The sequence below is a fragment of the Botrytis porri genome, assembly GCF_014898465.1.
Source record: "Botrytis porri strain MUCL 3234 chromosome Unknown BPOR_006, whole genome shotgun sequence".
Classification (NCBI taxonomy): domain Eukaryota; kingdom Fungi; phylum Ascomycota; class Leotiomycetes; order Helotiales; family Sclerotiniaceae; genus Botrytis; species Botrytis porri.
Genome location: NW_024066080.1, coordinates 1,411,866 through 1,435,019, shown reverse-complemented (window position 1 = coordinate 1,435,019; position 23,154 = coordinate 1,411,866). Strand labels below are relative to the sequence as shown.

At 43.5% G+C, this 23,154-nt stretch overlaps 7 protein-coding genes across 7 annotated transcripts; 4 read left to right on the top strand and 3 right to left on the bottom strand.

Moving 5' to 3' along the window:
* Nucleotides 1-2,924: 2,924 nt before the first annotated feature.
* Nucleotides 2,925-3,739, bottom strand: EAF01_004949 (uncharacterized protein; the record flags this gene model as incomplete). The annotated part of the gene is made up of 2 exons (XM_038913203.1): nt 2,925-3,628; nt 3,688-3,739. 2 exons carry the CDS (start codon nt 3,737-3,739, stop codon nt 2,925-2,927), a joined length of 756 nt encoding a protein of 251 aa, XP_038771289.1.
* A 1,351-nt stretch (nt 3,740-5,090) lies between these two features.
* EAF01_004948 (uncharacterized protein) lies at nt 5,091-6,614 on the top strand. Its single transcript, XM_038913202.1, has 4 exons — nt 5,091-5,338; nt 5,404-5,639; nt 5,732-6,078; nt 6,165-6,614. The coding sequence occupies exons 1-4, from the start codon at nt 5,234-5,236 to the stop codon at nt 6,407-6,409; spliced, it is 933 nt and encodes a 310-aa protein (XP_038771288.1). The 5' UTR covers nt 5,091-5,233; the 3' UTR covers nt 6,410-6,614.
* Nucleotides 6,615-6,770: 156 nt separating this feature from the next.
* EAF01_004947 (uncharacterized protein) lies at nt 6,771-8,742 on the top strand (the record flags this gene model as incomplete). Its single annotated transcript, XM_038913201.1, has 7 exons — nt 6,771-6,867; nt 7,132-7,328; nt 7,382-7,708; nt 7,766-8,075; nt 8,132-8,230; nt 8,281-8,543; nt 8,602-8,742. The coding sequence occupies 7 exons, from the start codon at nt 6,771-6,773 to the stop codon at nt 8,740-8,742; spliced, it is 1,434 nt and encodes a 477-aa protein (XP_038771287.1).
* An 840-nt stretch (nt 8,743-9,582) lies between these two features.
* Nucleotides 9,583-11,391, bottom strand: EAF01_004946 (uncharacterized protein; the record flags this gene model as incomplete). Its single annotated transcript, XM_038913200.1, has 6 exons — nt 9,583-10,478; nt 10,535-10,580; nt 10,640-10,980; nt 11,035-11,084; nt 11,149-11,261; nt 11,317-11,391. 6 exons carry the CDS (start codon nt 11,389-11,391, stop codon nt 9,583-9,585), a joined length of 1,521 nt encoding a protein of 506 aa, XP_038771286.1.
* Nucleotides 11,392-11,779: 388 nt separating this feature from the next.
* EAF01_004945 (uncharacterized protein) lies at nt 11,780-13,550 on the top strand (the record flags this gene model as incomplete). The annotated part of the gene is made up of 6 exons (XM_038913199.1): nt 11,780-11,965; nt 12,019-12,690; nt 12,742-12,748; nt 12,809-12,840; nt 12,903-13,077; nt 13,135-13,550. 6 exons carry the CDS (start codon nt 11,780-11,782, stop codon nt 13,548-13,550), a joined length of 1,488 nt encoding a protein of 495 aa, XP_038771285.1.
* A 368-nt stretch (nt 13,551-13,918) lies between these two features.
* Nucleotides 13,919-15,046, bottom strand: EAF01_004944 (uncharacterized protein; the record flags this gene model as incomplete). Its single annotated transcript, XM_038913198.1, has 1 exon — nt 13,919-15,046. One exon carries the CDS (start codon nt 15,044-15,046, stop codon nt 13,919-13,921), a length of 1,128 nt encoding a protein of 375 aa, XP_038771284.1.
* Nucleotides 15,047-15,485: 439 nt separating this feature from the next.
* Nucleotides 15,486-23,048, top strand: EAF01_004943 (uncharacterized protein; the record flags this gene model as incomplete). The annotated part of the gene is made up of 4 exons (XM_038913197.1): nt 15,486-16,292; nt 16,348-21,926; nt 21,995-22,346; nt 22,404-23,048. 4 exons carry the CDS (start codon nt 15,486-15,488, stop codon nt 23,046-23,048), a joined length of 7,383 nt encoding a protein of 2,460 aa, XP_038771283.1.
* Between the last annotated feature and the right edge of the window lie 106 nt (nt 23,049-23,154).

Genomic DNA, 23,154 nt, shown 5'->3' with positions numbered 1-23,154 from the left:
GCCCCAAAAGGCTGAGCCATGACGTTTGGCGCAATGGGTTTTATGCTGAAAGAGCATTTGTACCATCAGAGAACTGTTTCATATTGTCGGAGTCACTTTTTAACAGTAGAGACGAGGGGGGCTTAGGGTATCACCTCAAGGACTTAACGATTTCGCACTTGTACCTTGTTGGGCATGGAGGCCTTGAGGCTTCAGATGTTAAGCGAGGCAGTATGGTTATTGTTCCGCCTGCTACAGGCAAGTTCTCTGGCGGTGCGGTTCTTACAGCTCTAGCCATGGGTGCCAAAGTTATTGCTACGGCTCGAAGTCAGGAGAAGTTAAAGACGTTGTATCAATTTCCCGGAGCAAAGACTCGCTTTACTTTGGTACAGTTAACCAGTGATGTAGAAAAGGCACAGCATCCTTACTTGTCGCTGGAAGCTTTGAAACGTCGGCGCGCTGTATTTGGTGACATAGTGGTGTTCATCCAAAAAGACACGTTACAGTCTCGATGCATCTAGCCGTTTGAGATGGGTTTGGTATCAACCTTTAGATGTCACCTGCATATGATTGGTTTGGCATATGGAGGTGACAAGAATCATTGTGGCTTCTAAAGCGCTTGCAGATCTAGCGGCATGAATATCAATATTATTACTATATTCTAGAACTAACCTCCAAGAATTATAAATCATTCTGATAAGAAACATAATTATATAATATAATAATATAATGAAATTATATTATTTATATATTATATAATTATAATAGAGCTTGTTAATAAGATATTAGTAATTGATTTACTATAACGTAACGTATGGGGAACTCGGACATATGGGGAACTCGGACACTTTTAGCCCATCACCAACTTGAAACCGCAATAACTTTTATTATGCATACCCAATCACCTTCTACATCTGCTCAAATTGAAGAGAAGCTTCAAAAGGCTATAATTTCACTTCAATTGAAAGAATTTAAATCAATTAGAAAGGCTGCAGAGCATTTTGAAGTCCCTAAGTCTACCCTAGCTGATAGGCTGGCTGGGAAGAAAACACGTTCCCAAACCCACGAAATGGCTCAAATTCTTTCAAACGCAGAAGAAAATACTCTTGTACGATGGATTTCACGACTTACCATCACTGGATTCCCTGCTACACCTATGTTGGTGAAGGAAATGGCCGACGAAATTCGTCTTCGACGCGTTCGGGTCGCGTCATCTCGAAATCCTACCTCGACAGAAATTCCACCTATAGGCCACGAATGGATCTATAGATTCCAAAAACGACATCCAGAACTTAAAACATGCTATTCACGTCAATTAGAGTCTAATCGGGCTAAAGAAGCAACTCCGGAGAATATTCAGGCTTGGTTTGACGCGTTTCGCACGCGTCTCATTGAGCGAAAGTATGAATTAGATGATATGTATAATATGGATGAAACCGGATTTGGAGTTGGAAGTACTCAAAGTACGCGCATTATAGTCGATTCTACTCAGAAATCGAATTGGAAAGTTACAGCTGGCAAGCAAGAATGGATAACTGCATTTGAATGTGTCAATGCAGCTGGAAATGCTCTATCACCTATGGTCATTTTCAAGGCTCAGAATACGAATTCTGCATGGATTCCAAAGGACACACCTCAAAGCTGGCAGTTCTCTACTAGTACAAATGGATGGACCTCAAATAGCCATGGATTAGAATGGTTAAAAAGGGTTTTCGAACCAGAATCCAAGAAAGTGTCAGGTGACCGACCTCGACTTTTGATCATGGATGGCCATTCAAGCCATATTACAGGTAGCTTTATTGCTTTCTGTATAGATAATGATATTGATTTACTTATATTACCTCCTCATTGCTCTCACTTGCTTCAGCCACTTGATATTGCGGTGTATGGGCCAATGAAACGATATCATGCTTTAGAGGTCGATCGATATTCTCGAGCTGGTGTAAAGCGAATCCAAAGAGCTGAATGGGTAGAACTCTTTCAAAATATTAGAAAAAAAGCATTGAATTCTTCTAATATTAAAGCTGGCTGGAGAGGAGCTGGTTTAGTACCTTTTGCCCCACGAAAAGTACTCGATTCATTACCATTTAACTCCTCCCAGCAACCTTCTACTCCACAAATGAGAACCCCCAATCAAGACCTAGACTTGTCTATACTCAGGAGTTCTCCTCCAGATGGAACAGAACTAAGGCAAGCAAATCAGATCTTTAATACAGCTCTAGCAAGCAGTGGTTCTCCTGCATCGCCAACTCGTCGATATGCCAAGAGAATGACTAGGCTTGTAGAATCTCAAAATGCTGAGATAGCCCTACTTCGGAAACAGCTCTCTGATGCTCAGGAGGTAATTGAGACTCGAAAGAAAAGAACTAAAGGCAAAAGAGTCAAATTACAAGGTCAATTTGTCTTTAGTACTAAGGAAGTATTGAAAATGGTACGTGAGGCGGAGGAAAAACCGAAGGAGAAAAAGCCACGAGGACGGCCACGCAAACGCCCAATTGAAGAATCAGAAGAAGAGATTGAAGAAGAAGAGCTAGAGAATAGTTCAAGTGATTCGGAATTGGAATTGGAGGATTGTGTGGCTCGTAGAACAAGATCGCGTGTAGAATAATTGAAAAAGTGTCCGAGTTCCCCATATGTCCGAGTTCCCCATATGTCCGAGTTCCCCATATGTCCGAGTTCCCCATACGTTACGTTACCTATTATAGAATTTCACACCCTCAAACCCTCAAGTGAGATGATTTCTTCCCGCAAAGTTTCGAGGGAAGTTTTGGTGACTGGGGTCAAGCTCCAGATGGTTCTCATGAAGTCGAGATTCAAGATGGGAAAGTGAAGGAACAGGATCCAGCCGGGGGTTTCGCCCTTGCCTTGTCCGTCCTGGGAATATAATCGCTGGCGCCATGATAGGCTTCCTTCCCGCAAACATATCCCAATTTCCCCATACTCCGTCAGTCTGCTTTTGCAAGCGCGATACAACTAAACCTCAAATCTCCGCCACCGGCTTCTTCTTCCATCCTCATCACTCTGCCTATACCCTTTGCTATCGCAATCTCGCTCAACACATCCTCGTCGTCGGCCAACAAGCCTCGATCGAGCGGCCCTTTTCTGCTGCCTTCCAACTCCCACAAATGACCATCGTCCCCTTTCACAAATGCCACAAAATGCTGTCCTAATCTGTCCCCCTCTGAAGCACTGGGTGCCGCTGTGTCGCCCATTTCTGCAACACTCTGATGCGCATCCTCGAACTCCTTATCATCGTACAGTATCCTCGCCCGTTCTTCCAGCTTTAGTGGAAGAGCCTGCTCCCTTAGTCGAAACAAAGTTGTATCTGGTAGAATGAATTCTTTCGTAGGCCCGTTAACAAGACAGTGAAGAAGCCCGATAGAACCGCATGCGTGTCCAATCGTTTGCTTGAACCAGATTACGGCCTCGTCGCGGCCAGACCCCTCGTAGACAGATAGTGGGGTGTCTTCAGCTAGACGAGATGTTTTCCAGGAATGAGTGAGCGGGAGGATGACTAGGAGGGCATGGACTGGACGGGGGATTATGGACAAAAGACTTGGGTCGCTGAGAGAGTAGACATCGTAGAATGCGAGATCGGGGGAAAGACCAAGCTTCTTAGCTAGCGCATTCATGACTTCGGGATTATTTTCTACAATGGACGAATAAGCAAGTGAGTTTTGTGGTTCGTAAGATGCGATTCAGTCTTACCTAGAACCGTGAACGTCTTCTTGCCATTATGGAAGGTGGCAGGTATAGGCATGATGGTAGTGACAAGGCGGAATTAAGATTTGATGGATCGAAAGTGGATGTTTTATTCAAATTAGATTTTTGAATCATCTTCGTCTTAACCTTCATACTATGAAACAGACATACTTTCTTTGCAAAGAATCGTCATCTTGATGCCTAATGGCAGTTTACCAAGATATGCACGGGCACTGTTTCGCTCCGTTGCAGGGATTACTAAGCAGCTCAGAAAGCAGGAACCCCGCGAACCCCGCACTTCAGTAGTTTCACTCCGCCATCGCATTAAAGTTGTAAGTTTACACAAGTGTTACTCTAGTATACGAGAGCTTGACATAACATACGGGTGCGTTTTGCTGATACACACAACACAGGCCTCCTGCAAAGGAAATAAAGGCGGAATTTTTGGAATTGCTGATCAAGTAAAAAGTCATCGAAAGAAGGCCAATAATTTTCCAGTGAAAAGTGAGACACACACTTTACCTCCGCCTAAAAGCCCTTTCATACTTCTCAAAACACCTCTCCTCATACCTCGGAAGAGGCAAAAAAACAACGATTTGAATGCTTGATAACAAAAATATGTAAATCTGCTGTTCTTCTCGTTGAGAATGGTCTGTGAAGAGGTTACCACATTTCTGCACAAATGTTAACGCCGCCGTCAGTAGTACCCCGTTTGTTCATTGAAGGGGCTAGTTTTTGGTGTTGATAATTAGATAGGTAATCCTAAAGTTCATGAGATATTGTTTAAATCGTCTATTCTTAAATCTTCGGATTCTTTCGTCAAAACTTGCATCGCTACAGATCATCCAGGAATTATGATCGACGACTGTGATCTACAGCGTGAGAGCACTAACATCGATGCCTGTTGAAATTCGTAGAGCCATCTACGCTTCTGTCATCGACGACCGCGATCGCAATTCGGAAAATATCTCATGGACTGAATGGGCCCGTCTTCAGCGATCTTCATGGGGGCCACACTGCGAATTGTAATCAACTTTACCACCTTCTTTTCCTGGACAATTGTAGTCAATCTATTGATATAGCAGATCTACCAACTAATCACGTTATGCTATATCAATATTGATATAAGTCTCGATCTAAATGAATCTTTATGTTCTGTCTATAATTGAATAACTACACGATGATTTTATTGTTAATGACATCAGAACCGATGTAAAATATCAAGAAGCATATCCATAGATATCTGCGGACTTTCGGAGGGTCGGCTCGGCTACCGAAAGACAGAAGACATAATGCACAAACGTTTCCGGAGAGTAACGAGGGATGAAAGAGGTGACACAAGTGGAAAAGAAAAAGGGTATGGATGTGACTACCTAGAGAGATAAATTGTAATATTTATGTTACGATAGACTGAGACAATCTTTTGAATTGTCACCATTAAAACTGTTCATTCTGTGAATATTGCCCAACTTACAAAGTATGATACCTGCTTAATTACTACATTGTCGCTAAAATATCTATCACATCCATATAAAAGCTCAAATCTCACATCATGGTCAGAGCGGCAGTCGCAGGCGGAACTGGTGGAGTTGGTTACGCTATCGTTGACGCTCTCAAAGCACAAACAGAACACGAATTCATTGTTTTGAGTAGAACAGTAATTTATCCCAAATTCTCTCCGGAATATTGATTGAATGAACAAAAAATAACGTTTGAGCATAGGAATCACCCGAATATGCAGCAAAAAACAACGTAAAGGTTGTTTCGATTGATTATTCCGATGTCTCACAAATCTCAAAGATATTCGATGAACATAATATTCATACGGTTATTTCGGCTTTGTGTATTGTTTCAAAAGAGCACAGCGACTCACAGTTGAACCTTGTACGAGGTGCTGCTGGTTCCCAGTCTGTGAAGCGATTCGTGCCTAGTGAGTATGGAAGTGCTTATGAAGAAAAGTGAGTGAGATCCGATGTATCCCATTCAGTTCCATGTCTGGATCTTCGTCCTTACGGACTTGACAAATCGACGCATCTAACCATTTCATTAGACATGCGCTCGCTCGCCCAAGCACTGGCCTCAAAGCAGTTGCCGTGAAAGAGCTTGCCAAAACTCACCTCGAATATACTTCATTCGTCAATGGTCTCTTCTTAGATTATTTGTGCATGCCCGCGGTGCCAAGTCATCTTGCAGCTGGAATAAGATTCTTCGACATTCCCAGCAGAACCTCGGTAGGTATTGGATCAGGGACAGTACCTTTGGTTATGACCCATACAAGAGACGTGGGCCGCTTTGTCGTTGCTAGTCTTTCCTTACCGAAGTGGGAGAATAGAAGTTTTATTGTTGGGGATCGACAGTCCTGGCATGATGTGATAGATATAGCAGGGAAAATTACTGGTATGATTACGATTTTACATGCCTTCGAACCTTCCCAACATCTAATGTTGAACTGAAGCATTGCTAACTTGAGTCTGCATGTACAGGTGATAAATGGACAATCACTGATGAACCCTCTAAAATTCTTAGTGGGCAGGTCATCGAAGCACCGGCTCATAGGGCTGCATACTCGGCCTCGCTGAAAGAGCATGGAGACTGGTTTGAATCAGGAACATTTAGTTTCGACCCTAAAGCTCCGGATTCCGTGTATCTTAACGAATTGTTCCCAGAAATAATCCCTCTTACGGTAGAAGATGGCCTCAAGACTTTGATTAGTGCTTCCTCTAGCTAGAGCTAATGTCAAGACGGGAACTTAGAGTCAGAATTATGGAGCTAGCCAAGAAATATTCTCTCTTACGGTTAATCTACAATAATCCGCTCTGCGAGTTCTCCCCAAGGAACATTACCCGCCGCGGGTATCGATTGTGCAGTCTAGACATAGTAGTCAGGTAGTTTTTGAATCAAAATGACAAGGGTATGATCATGTGATGATCCCAGCTTTCGGTCTCGTAATCGTTCCCACGGAATATATTCTCGGCATCCGAAGTACACGGACCGTGTGAAGACCCTAGTCTGATACTACAGGAAACTCGATATGTATATGCTAAAGCAAATATGGGTTTGTGTTATCATTTATTCTATTCAAAGTCGAAATGTCAAGCGAAAAAATGCCAATCGAGACTGTACAAGCAGATGAACATCGATTTGCCATTATTCTTGGAGCAGGTGCTGCAGGAATTATTCAAGGTTGTACATTCATACGTGAAAAAAACGCTTCCTCTTGAAGAATTTCAGATATTAGAAAGACAAAGTGCGTTTGGGGGAGTCTGGTGGAAGAACACTTATCCCGGAGCTGCGTGTGATATTCCAAGTCACGAGTATCAAATAAGTTTTGCTCTTAATCCTTGTCAGTATTTTCACACATGTGACTTTATCTCTAACAGAAGAAGACAATGATAGATTAAGTCTTTTTATCGGTCTATTCTAAAAAATCTCAGAACTAACTCTAAATAGACTGGAGTAGAACTTTTGCACCCCAGCCCGAGATCCAAAAATACTTTGAGGACGTAGCATTACAATATGAATTACATAAGTCCACAACTTTCAACACAGAGATTGTAGAGGCCAAGTGGGATGATTCGCGTTTGTTGTGGCTTGTCGAGACTACCGATCTTACCACGGGAGATACAAAACTCTGGAGCTGCCATGTAGTACGTAGTGAGCCCCTCATATTGTTTTGTATATCTTCTAATTTAGAAATCAGCTTATCGGCGCTTTAGGAGCATTTACAGTGCCCAAGAAGGCACCTGTGAAAAATGTCGATGCTTTCAAAGGGGAGGAGTGGCATAGTGTGGACTGGCCAAAAAATGCCAATCTCAAGGGAAAGACCGTTGCTGTAATTGGAACAGGACCATCTGCCTGTCAATTTATTCCAAACATTTACCCTGAGGTAAAGTCTTTGATAGTTTATCAAAGAAGTCCGGGACATGTCTTGCCTCGTAACGATGTTGTTGTCGGGTCGTTAACAAAATGGATGTTTGCTCATATACCATTTCTGATGCGGTTTAATCGGTGGTTCTGGATGAAAAAGGTATGCTACTTGATCAAATTTGCAAACTTTGGTGTCCTGTATTAAACTCACCAACAGGATGAAATATTACGTCCGCGTCTATTTACTGTAGGATCATGGCTCCAAAGAATAGTCATCTCGATGACGAGGAACCACCTATACAAACAGATAAAGGATGACACTTTAAGACGGAAACTTGAGTCTAAAGATGTTTTTGGATGCAAACGTCCATTGATGCTCAGTGACTATTATCCGATATTTAACAACGACAACGTAGAGCTTGTGACTGACAGTGTGACTGAACTCACCGAGAATGGCATTAAATCAAGGAATACTGATACAGGCGAGGAGATGGAACGAGAAACTGATGTATTGATTTGGGGTACTGGTAAGAGATAGGAATATTGCGATCGGAAGAGACGAAATTAATTGACAAATAACTAGGTTACAATCCCGTCGATTTTGGACTTCCTGTCCCAACAAAAGGACGATCAGGACAACTACTATGCGACAAATACCAACCAGAACTGTTTTCCTTATATGGTAAGAAATTTTGACCAATATATTCTCATCCGATTGCTAACTTTCACGAGGCGTCGCCGTTGATGATTTTCCAAATTACTTCAACTTTCTTGGTCCGAATAGCTCATCTTTCGAAACCAGCGTCATGGAGCTTTTTGAACTTCAAGCTCATCACAATTCTATCGCAACAAAATATCTCTTTCAGAAGAATGTTGGCACTTTCCGTTATGCTATTATGCCAAAGGAAGAACGCGTAAGATCTTGGACATTATCATTGAGACCAGGGCAAGCAAAATTGCCTCCTGCGAATCCAAATTGCAAAAGTTATTATAGGGTGAGAACATCCTTGGTCTGACGTGTGTATCTTAGTGGCTAATATAAGTTTTTTAAAGTCAAAAATAGGACACGTCTATCGATATCCATACCCATATTGGCAGTACAAGGCGTTAATTGCCAAGCTTGACTTCAAGCGTGATTGGGTACTTCTTCAGCAGAGGATAGGACAGAAAGAGGTCAAAGTTCTAGAATTTTAATCACAAAGATCTATGTATAGTCAGCACTGGAGACAGAGGAACAGATCTGTGTAGGTTTTGTTCAGGAAATGGGAGTATTGCGTTCAAAGGAGTACTGTCGGTTGCTTGATTTTTTTAGACAAGAGGATATACTTCTCATTTTTCAATGCAAAAGATCATAGAAATTCCTCAAGATTACTTGTGACAATCAAATTCTCATCTGAATTCACTCAGACGAGTGTTGAGTTCAGAAATCACAGTCTACAATATCTGGACCTGGAGATAGCATTACGCTTGCCAGTCGGCTAGCCATGCAACAGGCAATCACATGTCCTGTGGCCTCTGAAATTTCCATGTCAATTAGTGCGCAGTCCTGCTAGCTGAGCTCTGTGACTTAAAAAGTTGCAAATAGACAGATTTTTTGCAGCTTCGCCGATGCTCGATGCTTTTTGAACAGAGAGTTGGAAATTGCCTTGGAATGTATTGTTACCGAAACTCGAGATTGCAAACCGTAACATTTTCTGGTGATTAGTGTTTGAAACACCTGTACTATTGCTCATTTCGGTTATATTCACAAGAGTCTCGCTCAGCGAAGACCATTTGATATGTACATGTTGGCTCTCAAGATCAAGGAACAAGTGGCCATGAACTTGATATAATTTTTGATTACAGCTAACTGGCTATCTATCATAAAAGGGTTTGTCTTCATGGTTTACGCATATCCTATCTAGGAATCATCGAAGCGCTACATTTCACAACAGTCCATCGACATTGTAAACAAGAGTTTTGGTTTAACGGTGATGACTTCAACTCTCAAATTCGATCGATCATTGTTTCTACATTCCGCTTCACGCACATCTATCAATGAAGACTGGTGAACTTTACTCTCGTCTCAACTTTCTTCCAGAATTGAAAGAAATCCAATTCCGTATTCCAATCGACCGGTTTACTAAGCAACTCCATATCGAATTCAAACAATAGCCTCGCGAGTGTCATCCTTAGCTCAATATATGCCAAATTAACACCCAAGCAAACACGAGGTCCAGTACTAAATGGTTTGCTTGCCTCTTTATTATCTTGATCGAATACGGGATTATGAAGAGGATGGTCAGAAGGGAGCCATCGCTCGGGATGCCATCCCTCAGGATCATGCCAATACCTTACATCGTGAGATGCTGTATATGGAGAGACGGAAACGATGGTCCCTTCTGGAACCACATGGCCGTCAATGACTGCTCCAGGGCACGTACGAGGAAGGCCAAATGGCACTGGAGGGAGAATGCGTAGTGTTTCCTCGATCACGGCGAAGAGGTATTCTAGGGGTAGAGTTCCTTCAACATTAATTTGAGATTTGTCAGTAAATGTGCCACGCACTTCGTCAATGAGAATCTTCATTTTGTCCGGATAACGAAGTAAGAATGATACCATAGCTGTCAGCGTGACAGCTGTAGTCTCAGATCCAGCGATAATGAGAGTGTGGGCCTGCGCAGTCAAGAACATTTCCGAAGTATCCGCTCCCTCTTTACCAAGTAAGAAGCTGAAAAAATCCTTTTGAACAATGTCATCACGATTGGCCCGTTTCATGGCTTTAGAGTTCGTATGGGCAATGTGTTCCCGTCGCTGCTGACGGATCTCATCCATGTTTGGAATAATCCATTTCATGAAGAGTCTGCTGATCGGGATCTTCTGGAAGATTGGATAGAGACTTCGAATGAAATTACCGTTGATGATCAAGTGAATCCAAAAATGTGTTCGGGCTAGGGAGATATTAGCATAATGAATTCATGGAAGAGGGGCATGTGTGATAGCTTACCATTTTCGACTGCACCAAAAGATTCATGAAAAGTAAGATCCCCGATCTATGAATAGTTTCATTAACATCGACACTACATCGCCATCACTTTACATAAATGCTTACAATATCGAATGTCAGCCAGTTGAACCATTCTTCGACTGGAATACCATTTGGATTGTCATGTTTCTTGATCTGACTGACGAACATGTCCAAATATTTATTGATGACATCTGCCTGGCCCTTGAGAACAGAATTGCTAAATGCGTTGGCTAATACTCTGCGCATGGCACTGTGCTTTTGCGGATCTGGCTCTGTTGAGATGGAGTTTGGTAGATCACCAACACCTGCATACCAGTCGGTCTTTCTGAAGTACTTCTTGCCCTTCACTGAATGTCCATAAATATCTCTCCAAGACTGAGCTGAGCTGAATGCAAGCTCATCAGGGGCTATTCGAACAACTTGACCTGAGGCTTGTGAGTTATGAATCTCATGTTGTGATTGTGGAAATGTGAACTAACCATACTTCTCATGAAGATCAGATAATGCATGAGGCCATCTTCCTCCAATCCTGCATTTGTTTGATTAGATGATTTCATTGTGATTCTGAGACTTGCAAGTGTTATATGGCTTACCAATTCTTGGCGTACCAGATGTATGATGATCTGGCTATAAGTGGCCCTGGAAACTTTCTCAATGGGTGAAAGTATAGGTTGTAAATTGCAAAATATGTAGGGTATGCTAGAAGCTAAAGGCGAAGTTGTTAGCATTGAATTTACAGAGGATATATCTGGGATTCTTACGACTACCAAAACAAATCCAATCCAAAGATAGATAGTTGGCAAACCGAGTCGCTCGAGCAATTCAACTGCAAACATCTTGAAATGTTTAGCACGATTTACCGCAAGTTTGAATTGGGTGTCTGCTCATGGATGATGTGGTAAAGGTTAAACGATTCAATTTAGTGTTCTGGATATGTTCGTTAACGGCCTCCGAAAAGAAATACGATACATATTATTGGACGATGAAATTATGGGGCTGATCACGAACCACATCCGGGTGCCGACACATTCCGCCAGAACTTCGGTATGTGTGACCGCAAACCGCGAAAGGCGGCATAGCCCAGATCTTTCTTCTTCTATGGCTTGAGCTTGCTTTGAAATCCAGATGTATACACTTGTAGCCAATGTGCAATTGACTTGACTGACAATTCTTTTTGTTGTACGATTTTCCATCTTCTGAACTTGACAAAAGAGTCTGTTCAAAATGATACACTTTGCAGATCTGGGGGCAATATCATTGGCAAATTCCAATACTGTGATTGCGGGTTGCATTGTCTTCGCATTGTATTACCTATTCCAATTCCTCAATTCAAAGAAATTGAATTTCGATGCTCCAGTTATAGGCGATGCGAGTGATCTTCGCTCTGCTCTGATCAACGGGTACAACCAGGTATGAACTGTTCGTGAAAATTAGCGAAGACAGAAAATTACTGACGTAAATAGTGCCCAAACACGCCATTTTTACTGCCAACAGCGGCTCATCCTACAATCATCTTACCCATCAAGTACATTGATGAGATCAAATCTTTACCCCCAGACAAGATCTCATTTCTCGAAGAATTCAGAGATAGATACTTTGGGCATTATACGGCGTTTGCAAACAATACCGAAGGAGATGCAGTCACAACAAGTGTCAAGGTTGACCTCACACAGAGCATCGCGCGTGCATTGGAGAACATGCAAGCTGAGACAGAGCTCGCTTTTGCAACTGAATTGCCGAAGCCCAAGGACTGGATGTCAGTGACATTATATCCCATCATATTAAGAATGGTGGCAAAGGTCAGTGGACGAGTGATGGTAGGCGAGCCGTTATGCAGGAATGAAAAATGGATTCAAATATCGACTACATATACTCGTGACACCTTCTTGGGGGGTCGAGCGGTCTGGGCACGACACCCACTTTTTAGACCAATATATGCTCTTTATTCGCCAGAATTAAAGAAAGTTCGCCAACACTATACCGATGCGGCAGAATTCCTGCGGCCAATCTTCAATCAAAGATTCAAGGAGATGGAGCGGGATGATTTTGAGAAACCACAAGATATGATTCAATGGATGATCGATAACTCGGGAAACAATGCTAAAGATGCGACCTTCCAAGGTCGATGCCAACTCGTGAGTTGATCGTTACAAAACTTTGAAAATGACGTACTGACCGCACTCCAGTTGATATGTGGGTATTCTCTACAACTCTCCCGCAATTTATGATGCAAGACTCACCATTTTGGAACAGCATTTGCAGCCTTGCATACTACGTCTGGACTGGTGAGTAAATACTTTCGCAAATCTAGACGGCTGACATGAGTCTGAACTAAACTCTCGAACAGTTAGGTAATGCGATTCTTGACCTTGCAGCACGACCAAAATACATTGAAGCTCTCCGCGAAGAGATAGCCGCTAATCTTCCCGAAAATACTCAAATCACCAAACAAATACTCACCAAACTGCGAAAAATGGATTCGTTCTTGAAGGAAAGTCAGAGAATGAACCCATTGAATCTAGGTATGAAGCTCAATCTCAATTTTCTCTCAGATGAATCACTAAAACTTTAAATGGTAGTCACCATGAACAGAAAGATGATGGACACAGTACAGCTATCAGATGGTACAATCTTACCAAAAGGATCTTTCGTTGGTATGGCAGCCGGCTCCATCGGTTTTGATCCCAGAATCTTCGAAAATCCCGACGAATTCGACGGTTTTCGATTCGAGAAGCTCAGACAGCAAGAAGGCGCGGAAAACAAATTCCAACTAGTGACCACAGGAAAGGATAGTCTGGCTTTTGGACACGGAACTCACAGTTGTCCAGGCCGCTTTTTTGCCAGCAATGAGATTAAGACGATGCTGATCGAACTTCTGCGGAATTATGATTTTCAGCTACTCCCTGGAACTGAAAGGCCAAAGAATTTAAAGAGTGATATGAGTCTCGTTGTAGACCCAACGGCACAGATTCAAATTAAAGAGCGTTGTAGATAGTATTCTGAGTAGTCTAATAGAACAACTGTGATTGAATTTAATTGGTTCCGTGAATTTTATAATGAAGCGAAAATCAATTGGAGTCTTGCTTTAATATGTTTGGACGAAAAGTACTAGCTCACGGAACAGTAAAGGGCAGTTTGACGTGGTTGGAGTGGAAATCTTGTGGTCAAGTCTGAAATAGCTCTGGCATTCTCCCGCGAAATCGAGTAGGATCTATTCCTTTCGAGGTGTATCGGCATCTTTAGGTTTCAAAAATCAAACGGGAAAATATCAACACGAGATCCCTGAATGGCACGCGCAGCTCTGGGCTAGAAAACTTTCCAATGGTAGACTCTATGAAAAATTGAGCCTAACTTCAAAACATTTCAATTACCAACAACATCAAACACTAATTTGCTCCCAGATACTTTTCCTTTCCTCAAGAGATCTATTGAACCCGCAATTCCACCCAAGCCCCCCGATTTTAGCATCGTAGGATGGGCCTTCAACCTTCCCTTCTCGATCAACTTTTCAGCAATTTTTACAAATTTTTCCGCCAGCTTCCTATCTTCAGGTTTTGCATCTCGAGCAAATTCTCCACTGAGTTCAATAGGTAAACCAAATATTGTTAGCGCGTAGCAAAAAAATGGTTTGACATCCGCACGTGACCGTTGTACCCTTGCATTGAATGGATCTAACGATACGTACTTTCCACCAGTAGCACCTATCGCCTCGTAGCAAAGACGCATTGAAGATGCCGTGGTAATACAATCAAGTGCGTATTCCAATCTATTATGGGTATACTGTTTAATCATAGCCCCGCATCCCTGCGAATGATAATCAAAGCATTTCGATGCTCCTCTCGATTGTACAAGTCCGAAATTATGAGGCGAACATACAGCAATCGGTTCATACCCAGACAGTTGTAATAATTGAATAGCCAAAGTCCCGGTGGAAGTTGACGCCCCGTAGACAAGTACCGGAATGCGCGGTGTTTCGTTATCGTTATCTGTGAGCGCGTCTCCACCACTCCACCCTCGGGGTCCGACGCGAGTTTTCTGAGGCGCTGCACTGCTTGTCCCATCTGTATTTGGCCAATTCAATGCCAAACACTCGTTTCCGTATAATGCCAAACCAGTTGTGACTATTCCCACACCGTAGCTTGCTGCATGTTGAAAATCCATGTTTTCGGGGATTTTGACTAGCAGGTCTCCGTCTGTAACGACGTACTCCGCAAATGCGCCTCCGTGAATGCTCGTGACGCCTAGTACTCGATCTCCAGCAACTAGATCCGAGTTCATGGAATCGTCGATAGCTTCCAGAACACCAGCCATGTCGTATCCGCTGATAGCTCCAGGTTTGGCCGAGAAATCAACCATTTTCCAGTCACTATGATTGAGAGCTACAGCATGTACCTTCACCAAGACTTTTCTCGATCCTGGCTCTACTGATGGCTTGGGTACGTTCTCAGTCAGCTGGAGCGTTCCAGGTCCGGTTTGAATTACTGCTTGCATGACTGAGATTGTAAAACGAGTACACTTAAAATTCTCTCTGTAGTAAACAAATCAAAAAAGTCTCAATGTTGTCGATATACATCGATTCTCTCAGTGAAAGAGAAGAAATGGCGCAGCAGCTGCTTTTGAATTTGCTTGAGCTGTAAGTCGGTAGTGATTTCATGGGAGCCGCAGTGACCTACTCGGATCCCGTGAGTGGAGTAGTCAAGTCAGAACACATGACAATGTACCCCCGAACCCACGTGTTATGCATTGTAAAGCTTCATCAATGAAGCATATCATATCAACTACTGATACACCACATTTTCAAGATATTACATCTTTCATCTGGAATCGTTCCAACTGCAATCGTATCAACTACATCCACTACAACCGTTTCCATTTACCAATACCCAGACTGCCCTTTTTCCCCTTCAGAGTTGTGTTTAATCGTTGCATCATGGTCGTCCCAAACGAACCTATAGCCGTCATAGGCACAGGCTGTCGTTTCCCAGGTGGCGCCTCTTCACCCTCTAAACTATGGAACCTTCTCCATCATCCATACGATTTGACTCAAAAGGTTCCATCCTCACGATTCAACATCAAGGCCTTCTATCATCCCAATGGTGAACACCATGGAACCACCAACGCCACCAAATCATATTTTCTTAATGAAGACCCAACGACATTTGATGCTCCGTTTTTTAATATCAATCCAAGAGAAGCAGAAGCCCTTGATCCACAACAACGACTACTTTTGGAGACCGTCTATGAGGCTCTAGAAGCTGCAGGATTGTCGATCGAAGAAATGCAAGGCACTTCTACTGCAGTATACGTAGGACTCATGTGCGCCGACTATTTTGATGTTCTAATGCGAGACATTGAAGATATTCCGCAATATCTAGCAACAGGAACAGCACGCAGTATCATGTCGAATAGGATTTCTTATTTCTTCGATTGGAAAGGACCCTCGATGACAATTGACACTGCATGCTCATCAAGTTTGGTTGCCGTTCATAATGCCATTTCGACACTTAGAAGTGGACAAAGTCGAACTGCTATAGCCGCTGGTGCAAACTTAATCTTTGGTCCAGAAATGTATATTGGAGAGTCAAATCTCCATATGCTTTCGCCGACGGGGAGATCTCAGATGTGGGACTCAAGAGCTGATGGATATGCACGTGGTGAGGGGACCGCGGCAATTGTTTTGAAGACTTTGAAGAATGCTTTGGAAGATGGAGATGACATTGAATATATAATTCGCGAGGTACATAATTTTGTTTCCGTTTTTAATGTCTCGATGGCTAATTCGTTATGACTAGACTGGTGTAAATTCGGATGGTAAGTCGAAAGGTATCACCATGCCACTTGCTGCATCTCAAGCCGATTTAATTCGTCAAACATATGCTCGAGCTGGACTCGACTGTACAAAGCCTTCAGAAAGATGTCAGTACTTCGAAGCTCACGGCACCGGAACACCAGCAGGAGATCCAGTTGAAGCGGAAGCAATTAGCAGTGCTTTCTTTCCACAAAGATCAGACATCCCCAATTCAGAGCCCCTTCACGTTGGCTCCATCAAAACAGTGATTGGCCATCTAGAAGGTGCAGCAGGACTAGCAGGTATCATAAAAGCCGGATTGGCAATGAAAGAGAAAACTATCCCACCCAATCTGCATTTTCAAAGTCTCAACTCGGCAATCGAACCTTTCTATGGGAATTTGAATGTTCCCACGGCTCCATTACCATGGCCAGCGGTTGAGGGACCTCTCCGTGCCAGCGTTAATTCATTTGGTTTCGGTGGTACCAATGCACATGCTATTCTCGAAAGCTACGAGGTTTGTACACCTACACCAGGCTTGGAATCAACAGCACTCATCCCATTCACGATATCTGCTATTTCCGAGGACTGTTTAATTCAGAACATCACGAACTTTAGCGATTATATTGAAGAGCATGAAGGAGTCAATCTAATAGACTTGGGGTATTCTCTACTGGGCCGAAGTAACTTCCCAACCAAAGCTACATTTGTAGCATCGAACACCGAAGATTTGTTAGATCAGCTTGAGAAAGTCATAATAGCAAAAGAAGAGAACCCTAATCTAGCTATTGGCATTCGGTCGACGAATGTAAATGACAAATCATCAAGGAAGATTCTTGGTGTCTTCACGGGTCAAGGTGCACAATGGCCGGCAATGGGAAAAATGCTGATCGCCAATATACCCACATTCTCTCAGACAATTGATTCCCTTGAGAAATCACTTCGTGAGCTTCCAGATGCTCCGAAATGGTCATTGAAAGAAGAAATTGTCGCGTCAGTCGGAAAATCCTCCATTGAAAAAGCTGAGTTTTCGCAACCTCTTTGCACAGCCCTACAGATTGCTCTTGTAGATTTGTTGAAGCTGATTGGGGTCACATTCTCTGCTGTAGTCGGGCATTCATCTGGAGAAATTGGTGCTGCTTATGCTGCAGGTAGGTTGACGGCTGGTGATGCCATTCGTATCGCTTACTATCGTGGCCTTCATGCGCACCTTGCAAAAGGTAAGGGTGGAGAAGAAGGCTCGATGATGGCGGCAGGATTGAGCTTTGACGAGGCTCTTGAGTTCTGCGCTGGTGAAGAATACCAAGGCAAAATTTCCATTGCGGCTAGTAATGCTCCAAAGACAGTCACTCTCAGTGGCAACAAAGATGCTATCGAAAAAGCAAAGTCGACACTTGACGATAGAGGCGTTTTTGCCCGGGTTCTCAAAGTTGATACTGCGTATCATTCCGATCACATGTTACCCTGCTCAGAACCATACACAAGATCTCTTGCTGCCTGCAAAATATCTCCCAAGCCCAGCTTACCAGATTGTACGTGGACTTCAAGTGTACACTTAAAAAATATGTCCAGTGAATCTTCCGAACTTGAGACACAATACTGGCTAGACAATCTCGTCTCACCCGTCAGATTTTTCGAGGCCGTCAGCATAGCTGCAAAAGAATTTGGTTCATTCGATGCTGCAGTTGAAGTGGGGCCACATCCCGCACTTAAAGGACCAGTGGCACAAACATTTAAGCATGCCGTCAATGCGGTTGTGCCATATACTGGGGTGCTATCTCGTGGAGAGAATGATTCGATTGCATTTGCCAACGCACTGGGGTTCCTGCTGAATCACATCAATGGAAAAAGAATAAGTTTCAAGAAATACCTTGATGCTATTTCAGGTGGTGTGGTGACAACCCCTAAACTTTTGAAGGGATTACCAACCTATTCATGGGATCATAGCCGTACTTTCTGGTTCGAATCTCGAATTTCTCGCAATTATCGTAACAGAGTCGACCCACCCCACGAACTCTTGGGCGTCAGGTGCGCTGATGACACAGATATGGAGTATCGCTGGCGAAACATATTTAAGCTCGACGAGCTGCCATGGGTTTCTGGGCACAAATTCCAACGCCAAACCTTGGTCCCCGCCGCATTCTACTGCTCAATGGCGTTAGAATCTTCAAAGGTGCTTGCTAATGGCAAACCAATCCGTCTGGTAGAGCTGCATCAAGTTGACATTGAGAGAGCCATCAATCTCGAGGAAAACAATGCAGCAGTCGAGGTTATGTTTGCACTCAAACCTAGATCTTCAAGTGCTAGTGGTAGTGATGAGATTGTTTGCGCAGATTTCTGGTGTACTGCTGCGCCAAGTGGCAAACCAATGTCAATGATTTTCTCGGGTCGTATTGAAATGACACTCGGAACTCCATCTCCTGACGCGATGTCTATTCGCTCGCCCGTACGACCAGTGCTTGGCCCACTTAACGTGGATCGATTCTATGACAGCCTGGCTAATGTTGGTCTTGAGTTCACTGGAATCTTCCGAGGCATTGAAAAAGGTCAACGCCGAATGCATATCTCTTCGCTCGAAGGTAGAAGATGTTTATCTGATACAGGATTATTGGTACATCCGGCGTTTTTGGATATGACATTACATGCAACATTAGCAGCATTTGCCAGTCCTGGTGATGAGCGCTTCTGGACACCATATTTGCCAAGAAGAATCGCCAAGATGAGCTTCAACATTGCGCTTTGCGAAGCAGCATTCGAGAAGGAGACAGCCCTGGCTGGAATGGATGGATATATTACCGAAGTTACCCCCACTACTGCTAATGATGCAGCCACTTATGTTGGCGACGTTGATGTTTTTGATCCACTGACCAACGAAATCGAGATTCAAATCGAAGGATTGCAAATGCAATCGTTTACGGCAGCAAGACCGTCTCAAGATCGACAATTATACCTTGAAACGCTGTGGGCGGCTGATATCTCGGGAGGCATCATTTCCGAAGTCGATATTGAAGATGATGATCCAAAAGCACTTCACTTGATCGATTTGGGCGAAAGACTTTCTTACGCTTACATGCGTCACTTGATGTCTGAGATTAAGCCTGAGAATATCCCAGACCATCACCGTCCTTTGTTTAACTGGATCAACCACGTCACGGATCTTGTTTCCAAAGGAACACATCCTTCGATCAAGCCGGAGTGGAACAACGATGATCTCCAAGAATTGATTACTATGGCTTCCAAATATCCAGAATGTGTCGATCTCGAATTGATGCAAGCTGTAGGTAATAATCTCCCTGATGTTGTGAGAGGTACAACGACGATGTTGGAACATATGTTACCAAATGGACTGCTTGACAGATTATACACCGAAGGTATTGGGATGGCCACGTCAAACAAATTTGTCACAGCGGCAATGAAGAAGATCGGGCATCGCTACCCAAAAATGCGTGTCTTGGAAATTGGTGCAGGGACTGGAGGGGCTACCAAAGGTATCTTTACAGGAATCGGGGATGCATTTGCTCATTATACTTTCACGGATATATCGACTGGCTTTTTTATGAAAGCTAGGGAAGTTTTCAGTGACTATGCCAACCGCATGACATTCAGTCTCCTCAACTGCGAAAAAGATCCCTTGGAGCAGGGGTACGAAGCTCACTCTTTCGATGTCATCGTTGCATCAAATGTTCTTCATGCGACCGAGTTTCTTGAGAAGACCATGAGAAACGTCCGTACACTCCTGAAGCCTGGCGGATATCTCTGCCTTTTAGAATGCACTGGCCATCTCGAACGGACTGGATTCCTCATGGCTGGTTTACCTGGTTGGTGGCTCGGAGGTGCAGATGGGCGACCATATCGTCCCACTATCTCACCACCAGAATGGGATTCAGTTCTGAAAAAGACTGGATTCTCAGGTGTTGATGCCATTGTCAATGATTTCAAAGATAAATCGCGTTACACGGTTTCTGTGATTCTTAGTCAGGCCCTTGATGATGATGTCCAAACGCTTCGAGAACCGCTTCAATATCATCCGGAATCTACAGGAAAGGACCTCATTGTTATCGGAGGATCAAGTATTGCCACCCAATCACTTGTTGAGACGATAAAACAAGACATTCCATCCTGGGAGACCCGTAAGACAATTGTCCTTGCCACCTGGGAAGAGGCATCAAAGCTCACAATTCCATTTGGAACCACAATTCTGAGTGTTGCAGATCTCGACGAACCCATCTTCAAATCAATGAATGCAGAACGTTTGAAGGGTATCCAGACGGTGATCAACTCCGCCGAATCCGTTCTCTGGGTAACCACAGGATGTAAAGCTGATGAACCATACGCCAACATGGCAATAGGATTAGGTCGATCTATCATCTCTGAAATGCCTCACTTGAACTTGCAATTTTTGGATGTCGACTTGAAGGGAAATGCTGCTAAGATAATTGGGGAGACACTAGTTCGGCTTGAGGTTGCAACCGGCCTATTAGATTCACGCAAAGAGAACTTGTTGTGGTCAATTGAGCCAGAGATGATCTATGAAAACGGGCAATTGTATCTTCCGAGAGTGAAGCCGATTAAGAAATTGAACGACGTATTGAACTCTACACGTCGTGTCATCACAGAAGAGGTTCTTTTGGCATCAAAAAAAGTGACAATTACCCCTCCTACTGTCGGCAATCGCTTTAACCTTGAAGTCCAAGAGGTAGTCATGGATCATCTTGATAGCGAAAACGAGTTGGAAATTTCTGTCTCCTTCTCGTCTTTGTATACCGTGAACATTGACGGTAATTTCCTTTACATCATCCTAGGAAAGACAAAATCCGGATCATCGATCCTCGCCCTCTCCGCGTCGAACCAGTCACTCATCACTGTTCCCAAAGACTGGTCCATTCCAGCCAGTCAAGCTACTCCTGAGTACCTCGAATGTGCTATGGCTTACCTCTTAGCAAAGCAGATATTGAACAAAGGTTCCTCAAGCGTTCTGCTTCACGAACCAAGCTTTGCATTAAGTCAAGCCGTGGAGTCAATAGCCAAAGCGGATGGAAAGTCCATCTCAAATATTGCAAGCACCAAGTCTACCACGTCAATTCAAAATTGTATCAAGGTTCACCCCACTTTGTCTAAACGTGCCATCCGAGACTTACTACCAGCTTCAATTCAATCATTCGTCGACATTAGTGGTACCGGCAAACATGTCAAAGACGCGTTGACAAAACTCACCAGCATAATCGAAATTGATGGTTTCCTAGGTGTCACGCCAGCAAAGTCTTCATCTTCTGTTGACCCATCAACAGTTCTTGCTGATGTTGTATCTTATGCAGATTCAACTAAAACCAAGGATATTGAAGGAAGATTTTTACTTAATGCCGGAAGCTTGAAACATGGTCATGTTTCTTCGTTCTCTCCACTTTCCGTTGTAGATTGGACGAGTAACACAACTCTGACCGTCGATGTCAAGCCATTCTCCCAAAACCAGATATTTGACAAGAACAAGAGCTACTTATTAGCAGGCTTGACTGGAGACTTGGGACAATCAATCTGTAGGTGGATGGTTGAGGCCGGGGCTAGATATATCATTATTGGTAGTCGGTAAGTTTGAGGCTCTTATAAACTCCTTGGGATATACTGCTTCAACAATCATTACTAACGCTTGGCAGATCTGTCAAATCTGGCACTCCATGGCAACAAGAATTGCAAAGAATGGGCGCGGCTGTTCTCGTCTACACCATTGATTTTACCGACAAGGAAGCAGTCACCAGATTGCGTGAAGAGGCAATCAAGACAATGCCACCAATCGCAGGAGTGATGAACGGATGTATGGTCTTGGATGACAAACCATTCTCAGATATGCCTTTTGAAACACTCGAGAGGGTTATTCGTCCTAAAGTACTCAGTACCATCAATATTGATGCCGTATTCGGATTGGAACTCGACTTCTTCGTGTTGTTCTCCAGTTTGGCTGCCGTCAACGGAATTCCTGGACAATCGAATTACGCCGCCGCCAATATGGTATGTGGTCATTCTTCTTCTCATCTTGTACAACGTTCTCCGACTAACAATCTGTAGTATATGGCCTCACTCGCAGAGCAACGTCGCAAGCGCGGGGGTGTCGCATCGGTCATTCATATTGGTATGATTCTCGGAGTTGGATATGTTGAACGCTCAGGTCGATTCACTGAGTCTGCTTTACGCAGTTATAATTATCTCACAATTCCCGAACATGAATTCCTTCAAGTATTATCCGAAGCAGTGCAATCAGGACACCCAGCCAGCAATCGTTGTCCTGAAATCATCATTGGTATGGTCGCGCCCTTAACGGGTGAAGAACGCGATAAACCTCGATGGCATGCTAATCCTCGATTCGCATTCGTCATGAATGATTTCACCAATGAGGAGAGCGATTCTCAAGGTGAGGTTGAAGTGCCGACCAAGGAGCAACTTGCAAAAGCGCAAACAAAGGATGAGGTATTCGGTGTTATGCAAAAATGCTTCGCGAAGCAGTTGGAGCTTATCCTGCAGGCAGATTCGGGGTCAATCGATGAGAGTGCACCTTTGACGCAGTTGGGTATTGATTCTTTGATTGCAGTCGAGATTCGAAGTTGGTTCTTGAAGGAGGTGGGCGTATCTCTTCCTGTTTTGAAGATATTGGGTGGTGCTGCGGCTAAAGATTTGTGCGAACTGGCTTGTGAGGAGTTTAAGGTTACTGAATAGATTGGTAGGCATACTTCGTACATAGATCGATCCTTTATTAATACTAGTACTTGTTTGATTCTTTTGTTGAAAATCTACGAGTAATGACATTGTGAGATTTGTTGCT